The sequence below is a fragment of the Giraffa tippelskirchi genome, chromosome 5 (assembly GCF_054371585.1).
Source record: "Giraffa tippelskirchi isolate mGirTip1 chromosome 5, T2T-mGirTip1v1.2.pri, whole genome shotgun sequence".
Taxonomy (NCBI): Eukaryota; Metazoa; Chordata; class Mammalia; order Artiodactyla; family Giraffidae; genus Giraffa; species Giraffa tippelskirchi.
The window spans coordinates 136,493,664-136,501,799 of NC_137279.1; the positions used below are offsets into that span (position 1 = coordinate 136,493,664).

Below are 8,136 nucleotides of genomic sequence, written 5' to 3' on the forward strand. Positions count from 1 at the left end.
ACCTGGGAAGTCCCTATAATCCTCTCTAAAACCAGCAATAAAATTGTTTTGGGGGGCCAGAGAGGTTACCACACCTTAGTTTCACCGTGAATTCCCAAGGACAAACCTGTGGGCACTCTCAGTTCTCCTTTCTGTGTCCTAGGGAGGCTGTCAGGGGCATTGTCCTGGAGAAATTTGCTGGGCCCTATGACAAAGGCGAGTACTCGCCCTCAGTCCAGAAGACCCTCTATGACATCCAGGTGCTCTCCCTGAGCCAGCTTCCTGAGGTACGTTTTGTCACTTGCCATTCTGAAGACTGAGAGAATTTTCTGTGTCTCCTGTTAGCTCTGAGAAAGAGCTGAGAGTTAAAATAAGAAAGTGGAAGACACATGAAAAATGACATCTGTTGTTGCTCAAAAGCTTGTTATAGCAAGTGAGAAAAGAGAAAAAAAGTGGAAAAATCTGTGCAACCTGAAAACATAGGCCACTGCTATAGTTCTTTAGTTTTCTTAAAGATTCTGAGTCTCTTCAATCTGCTACAATTTGAGTCTCATATTTAGGACACTCAAATGGCCTGTAGGAGGGGTAATTATCCCAAGGGTCTTATGTTTCAGGAGAGCCAGAGAATGAAGGATAGATGCAGAGAGATTGCATGCATCCATCCATTTGATACTATTGAATGTTACTATGTCTCTATCAGCACATGAGAAAATCAGGGATAAATTAGGCATAGAGTCCCATAGACTCTACCCTCAATGAGTTCATCATTCAGTGAAGGAAGGAAATAAGTAAGCTCACAATTCAATAAACAATAGAATATTATGGAAATTCAGAGGACGGCACCTAACTCAAGTGTATGGGAAGTGCCTGTCAGGCTCTCTGGAAGGAGAGGTATATGAGTTAAGCCTTAAGGGACAAGTAGGGGTTTTATGGGTTCATACTCAAGGGTAAGGGAGGGGTAGGTATGGACAACAGGAGGCAGCATGGAACAGACATTTATTGTTGAAGGTCTGCTGCACGTGAAGCTTCAGGAGTAAAAGCCCTTCCATGTGCCTAGAGATGAGGTGGGAAGAAGATCTAGAGGGCTTTGTGGTCTTTGTAGCGTCTATAGTTTATCCTGAAAAAATCTTAGGAGTCACCAAGGGGTCTAAGCAAGGTGCCATGCTACCAGCTTTGCACTCTAGAAAAACTGCTCTGAAAGATGTGTGATAGATTAAAAGGATGAAGGGCTATAGACAAGGAGACCTATTGGGAGGTTGTTGCAGGAAGCTGGAAAGGAGGGCATGAACCATGGCCATGATGGGATGGAAAGCACAGTGCTATCCTTAGGTCTGGGCAAAAGGGACACCCACCATGGCCCAGAGGCCCCCTTCAGGCCATCTTCTAGCTATGCTTCTCTCTCCTGGAAGAGGCACTTCAAGGCAGCGAACACTTTTCAGGAGCCCATGCTTCCCCTTCTAGACCATTCTCTGGGATGTTTGCTGTCAGGCAACTTGACATGCAAGCTGGAATATCCACCCACATGGGTCCAAGAGAGAGGATAGGGTGGGCCAGGGGTTGGGGGCTGGCCCTTCCCATGCTACCAGGTCCTGGCCTGATGCTGCAAGGAGTCAGAGGATTTAAAATTTGGTCCTGGCCTTCCAGATAGTTGTGAAGGACTATCTGTTAAGTTAACTTGATTCATAACTTTAAATCTTTAAATATGTGGTATGAGTGTGTGCTAAGTCAGTTCAGTTGTGTCCAACTCTTTACAACCTTATGGACCATAGCCCACCAGGTTCCTCTGTCCATGGGATTCTCCAGGCTAGAATACTGGAGTGTGTTGTCATTTCCTCCTCCAAGGGATTTTCCTGACCTAGGGATTGAACCCATGTCTCGTGCATCTCCTGCATTGGCAGGTGGGTTCTTTACCACTAGCGCCACCTAGCAAGTCCAAAACATCTGGTGCGGGGACCTCCAAATGCTCTTACTCCAGGGCCTGCAAATGTTGAGGACAGGCCTGGAGAGGAGGGTATGGACTGAGCAGGAACTGAAGAGGTTGATGGGCCAACATCTGGAGGCCAGCTGGATGCTGAATATTTCCCAGGTGTCTGACCCCAGGAGATTTTACTTTTCTGAGAAATGGATTTCATACACAGAGGGAGGAGTCCATTATTTAATAAAAGTACTAGCTAGAGAGAACAGTGTTGAGTAGTAGAGGAACATCAGAGGGTGTCCCAGAGACAGAGGTGGAATCTAGAGGTTGGGGGTGAGTAGTGATAGAGACAGATTCCCAGTTTTCCAATGTGATATGTATTATTGTGGATTCCAGATAGAAGATATGGAAATCAGTCTGCCGAACATTCACTACTTTAACATAGACATGTCCAAAATGGGACTGATCAACAAGGAAGAGGTAAGAGAACTTTAAAAATATTTAAAGCACATTTCCCCTGCCTTGCCCACTTTTTAGCCCTCTTTGTAAATTTGGGGTGATACAACTGCACAACTCTTAATAGCTGTTGCTGTTGGGATATTTATAGTTGCAACTGTTTAGAGCCCACTTAGACTCTGGCCTTTCAATATCTGAGGCTGAGATGCCCTAGAAGTGGATGAATACTTATAGAGGAGGCTTGAAAGTTGCAGAGAGTAAAAGACAAAGAAAGAACAGAGTGTGCCCAAAGAAACAGCTCTGAGATCCACTTCTCCAAAAGGTGCCACAGAAGGTCACATCTTCATTATTTTTCCATCACAAAAGTGATGAGAAGAAAGGAAAAAGGTTATCTTTTTATTTTCTTCTATCATCCCTAACTTTTAAATAGTCAGTTTGAGTAGCATGCAATAAACACACACAAAATGAAAGATATTTGTGTTTCTAATTGCAATTACAGCAGCAAGACAAGGAAGTTCAGTTTTGGAAAGGAAACCCGGCCTTAGAAAAAGCACTTAACCATGACTTGCTTTTAGCCATGGCAGAAGGTTCAGCCAAGTTAATGTGTCTCACTAGCCAGCCTGAAGTCCCAACAGATAGCCTGCTGTGCTCAGTCCTGGAAGATCAGAACTGTCCCTCCCTACTTGGATCACTCTCCGACTGGCAGGACTTCTCTAATCCATCTTCCCATGGGCTTCCCGTGTGCTAAAAAAACACCATTCTGTTGGCTGCTTCTAGTGCATTGGGAAAGTGAGATAGGAAGGGACCCTCTATTACCATGGCGGCACAGCCAGAGAATCATCTCCTTTGATGGAAAAAGGTCAGTGAAGGGTGTCCAGAAGGTCCTACCTTCTGGGCCTGCTGCTGCCCCAGGAGCCTTATCAGTCACAGCTGTCTGGCCAGGTACCTTGTTTCTGTTCTGTACGTTATGCTCCATCACACTCTGTACTGCAACAGCTGTGAGGGAGACTGGGGAGCAGCGCTGGGTAAGTAAGGTCATGCTGAGGTGCCTGGTATGGCTGAAATAGGGCCCTGAGTTGCAGAGGAGGACAGCCACTGTCCATTCAGCTGGAAGGAGAGGCAGCACTGTTTACTTCAGAGGATGGAGGGGATGTAGATTCCCAGAATGCCACTGTTAATTTGGATGTAAAGACTTTTTTGACAGCTTACTTTCTAAAGGGCAGAAAAGGGACATGTTCAGCAAAGATGAAACCAATGGGCCCCCAAACAGAGAAAGGCTCAGGCTCATGGCTAGAGCAGTGCTTAGCTGAGGAACCCCAACCTAAGGAGGAGGGTCTCCCAAGGCTCCTGATACCCCAGGCCTGCAGTGATCCTAGCTTGATGGTGTTCCGGTAGACAGAGGCCACTGTGTATTTTGCTCTAAGAAGTCAGACTCAAAACTTCCCCTGGAGACCTGCAGGCAGGAAGGCCTGAGGCTCTTTGGGTCAGGCCCTGTGTAAAGGCACCCAAGGAGGTGAAAAAGCTGTCCCTATGTCTGTGTTTGCACCTTGAGGATGGCTGGTCACTCTTGGGCACTTATTCAGCAAGTGCCTACAAAGTGAGGGCAACATATGAGAAGCAGGGAGTCAGGACACAAAGAAAACAGCAGAGAAGTGACTAATGACAGAGTGGAGGACAGAAGAACTGCAAATGCAGAGCTGTCTGGAGCCATTTAGCATCGGGCTAAGAGTCCTGAGGACCTCAAATGTTCCTGAGGGTATGGCAGGATTATAGCATTGGCCAATGATTGATGTTCAAAGTGAGTCATCAAGCAAAGGTCAAATTATGTTCACTACACTCTGTTTAAAAAGCAGGAATATGTAATGCATGTGAGAAACACTTATATCCTGATAATTAAGAATTTTTGAAAAACTCTAATTTTCTGAAAAATTACCTCATCTCTCTTCAGTGTCTCTGAAGTTGCCCTGTGGTTTTTCTACAGGTCTTGTTACCATCAGACAATCCATATGGCAGAATTACTGGTACAGTCAAGAGGAAGCTGACTTCAAGGCTGTGACATTGTGGCCACCAGTGGGAGTCCATGCTCCATTGAGACATTCCTTAAGCCACTTGTGATGCTGGAAATCATAGTGCATAGCCATGCAAATTTTCCACCTAGTATGTTGATTTATAGCGTTCATTTTCCTCCTATATGAAAGAATTCTTCTATACCTAGCTCAGCAAATTGTTTTGGGATTAGTAATTAAAACATGCTTTGTGGATACAGTTTACTTCACAAATGCTGAGTAGTATTAGAATGATCATAAATCAGTATTTCATTTTAGTGGTCTTGGGCCTTCCTATCTTAGAGGAGCTTTAGAATACATTCAATAGGAAGATAATCATGAATCAATGGAGGTGTGATAACAGTTAATCTTGTGAGCAAATTTAAGAAGCCAGCATTGCTTTCATCCTACTAATGCTAAAACTTGCTCCTTGGCAATGCAGAAAATGTAATCATAAAGTAATATTTTGAAAAATATCACCGTTGCAACTTCAATTAGACTGAATACTTGAGTTCTTAAATATGCTCTAACGTATGTATTATTGGGAGTTTATTTCTACTCTAAAAGTACTTTTGAAATTTTAATGAATTGGTTTTATGACTTTTACAGCCCTTAAAGAATGTTTAGTATATATTGAGGCATTGAAAAAAAGTGTGAATTGTTTTTCTTTGAATAATGCATGACTTTGGCACAAAGAGTCACATTTAATAAATGGTAAGTCATTACCCAGGTGGTTGAATATGCATATAGAAAGAATACTAAAGACTATATGTATGAATGTATCAGCAGTGATGATTTCTGGATGGTGGGAATATGAATGATTTTTATATTTTGTCTTGCGATTTTCTGAATCTTCGAGATATGAACATTTATTACTTTTATAATCAGAGAAGTATATATAATTGATGATTTAAATATATATGCATATTTGAATGGTGGTTATCTTTACATCAGTAAACTAACACTACTATTGTACATATACCATAAAGCTTCATAATCTGGAATTTTAGAAACCCATGACTAAAAGTTGTTTACACGAACATCTTAGATAACCTTCCTCCATTAAAAAATTATCATCCTGCTTATTTAACTTATAGGCAGAGTATATCACATGAAATGCAGGTATATTATCACCCTGCTTATTTAACTTACGTGCAGAGTACATCATACGAAATACCAGGCTGGATGAAGCACTAACTGGAATAAAGATTGCCAGGAGAAATATCAATAAACTCAGATATGCAGATGACTCCACCCTAATGGCAAAAAGTGAAGAGGAATTAAAGAGCCTTTTGATGAAGGTGAAAGAGTAGAGTGAAAAAGCTGACTTGAAACTCAACATTTAGAAAACTAAGGTCATGGCATCTACTCCCATCACTTCATGGCAAACAGATAGGGAAACAATGGAAGCAGTGACAGACTTTATTTTCTTGGGCTATAAAATCACTGTGGATGGTGACTGCAGCCATGAAATTAAAAGACGCTTGCTCCTTAGAAGAAAAACTATGACAAAACTAGACAGCATATTAAAAAGCAGAGACATTACTTTGCTGACAAAGGTCCGTCTAGTCAAAGCTATGTTTTTTCCAGTAGTCATGTATGGATGTGAGAGCTGGTACATAAAGAAAGCTGAGCGCCAAAGAATTGATGCCTTCATACTGTGGTGCTGGAGAAGACTCTTGAGAGTCCCTTGGACAGCAAGGAGTTCAAACAAGTCAATCCTAAAGGAAATCAACCCTGAATATTCATTGGGAAACATGATGCTGAAGCTGGAGCTCCAATACTTTGGCCACCTGATGCAAAGAACTGACTCACTGGAAAAGACCTGGATGCTGGGAAAGATTGAAGGCAGGAGGAGAAGGGGATGATAGAGGATGAGATTGTTGGATGACACCACCGACTCAATGGACATGAGTTTGAGCAAACTCCAGGAAATGGTGAAGGACAGGGAAGCCCGGTGTGCTGCAGTCCATGGGGTCGCAAAGAGGTGGACATGACTAAGCAACTGAACAAAAACAATTAAAGATCTCCATTTATCTAAATTTTTGTCTTCCTTTTTATAAATACATACCCATGAGTACTTAGTATTATTTGACAATTCTGCATTCACTTTTATGATATTATTACTTAAGGTGCCATGTTTGATTACACAATCTCATTTAAATCCTGACCCCATCTCTTACTAGCTCTGTGGCAAGTTTCCTCATCTGTAAAATGGAGGTGAACATATAGAACCTACCTCATAGGTTTCTTGAGGATTGAATGAATCATTGTCTGTAAAGAACAATGGTAGTAAGGGGACTTCCGAGGTGGCGCAGTTGTAAAGAATCCACCTACCAAAGCACGAGATGCAAGAGATAAGGGGTCGATTCCTGAGTCAGGAAGATCCCCTGGAGGAGGAAATGGCAACCCACTCCAGTATTCTTGCCTGGAAAATTTCATGGACAGAGGAACCTGGCGGGCTACAGTCTATGAGACCACAGTTGGACACGTCTGAGCCACTGAGCACGTGGTAGTTTTTACACTTGACAAGTAAATTTCTGTATGTGTTTGTTAAATGAAAAATCCTGCCTTATTTTCATTTGTTTTTAGACCTACATGGAAAGTTATCATTGGACTTTGTGGATGAGATGAGAGATGGGAGGTCTGAGAGCAGCAAACTCTAGAAGGTACTGCAGGTCACTCTCAAGCTGCTGCTGCTTAACGAAGAACACGAGATAAGGATGAAGTACTGTGATATAGAAAGTTTTGTGCTGTATTGATTACTCTTGTCACAAAATGTGCTTCTACATCATGTAACTTGTATGGCCAAATGGCTAGTATATTTTATTCCTCTGCTGATTTGATAATTCTGTGCAAAGAGGAATTTAGATTCTAACATGATTTTTCCAAAAAAAAAATTAATTAGTCCCATTTTATTCAATGGTCATATAAATCTTAAAAATACTATATTTGTTTCAGAGAAGAGCAGAATTCTTAGAATCGTAGTTTACTTTATACATATATGCATTTATTGTAATGAGTTGCAAAAGAACTATTGGAGGTTATATCCCAGGTGTGTGGCAGGAAAGTCTGTAGTCCGAAAATTTCAAGGACCAATTTCCTGTTTTGTGTGGTCAAGCCATTCCAGATGTCTGTTCTCTTATTCTCTATGCAGCTTCTGCTCAACCATGTGACTGCTTCACTCACATGACTATCCAATCCTCTGAATCAGAGGGCTTAATCAGTAACTGCCTATGTGCTTGTCCCCTGCCCCAGCTGCTGGTTTCCCTGGTAACTGATGAGCCAATTTGATGTCAATTCCCCCTATAAAGGGTAGCCTCCTCCCCTAAATAGTGAAGATTGCAGCCATATCCTGCCTGTTGTTTGCCAGACATGGCAGAATGTTGCTCCAGGATCCTTTGTTTTGGACGTATAAGACATCAAACCGTTGATGTCTCTGGCACTGTCTCTGGGCTCTATCTTCGGTCTTGAGCCTGGGCAACTACAAGGCTTGCAGGCCTGTGGGTGCAGCCCAACAATTGTCAAGCCAGCCAAGAGGCCAAGGAAAATCCCATGAGTGCTGAGATACCAGGAAATAAGGACAGGGAATGAAAAGTTGTGCGGGTAACCCTGAGGTGACTGTCCACTAGCATGTGGGCCTGCGGCAGTTGACCACCATGAGACCTGTCTTCCTCTTCCATTATATTGATGATACTCCATAAACCTCAGTCTCTTTCCAGTTCAAAAATAGCTCTGTGC

General features: G+C 42.5%; 1 protein-coding gene across 1 annotated transcript in view; it reads left to right on the top strand.

Moving 5' to 3' along the window:
- Nucleotides 1–4,616, top strand: part of LOC145506151 (uricase) — a 30,619-nt gene extending 26,003 nt beyond the window's left edge. The window contains exons 6-8 of the mRNA XM_081490124.1: nucleotides 143–266; nucleotides 2,291–2,374; nucleotides 4,332–4,616. Of these exons, the coding sequence (XP_081346250.1) occupies nucleotides 143–266; nucleotides 2,291–2,374; nucleotides 4,332–4,406 (283 nt within the window). The 3' untranslated portion in view covers nucleotides 4,407–4,616. The remainder of the gene's footprint in view (nucleotides 1–142; nucleotides 267–2,290; nucleotides 2,375–4,331) is intronic.
- The last annotated feature ends 3,520 nt before the right edge of the window (nucleotides 4,617–8,136 follow it).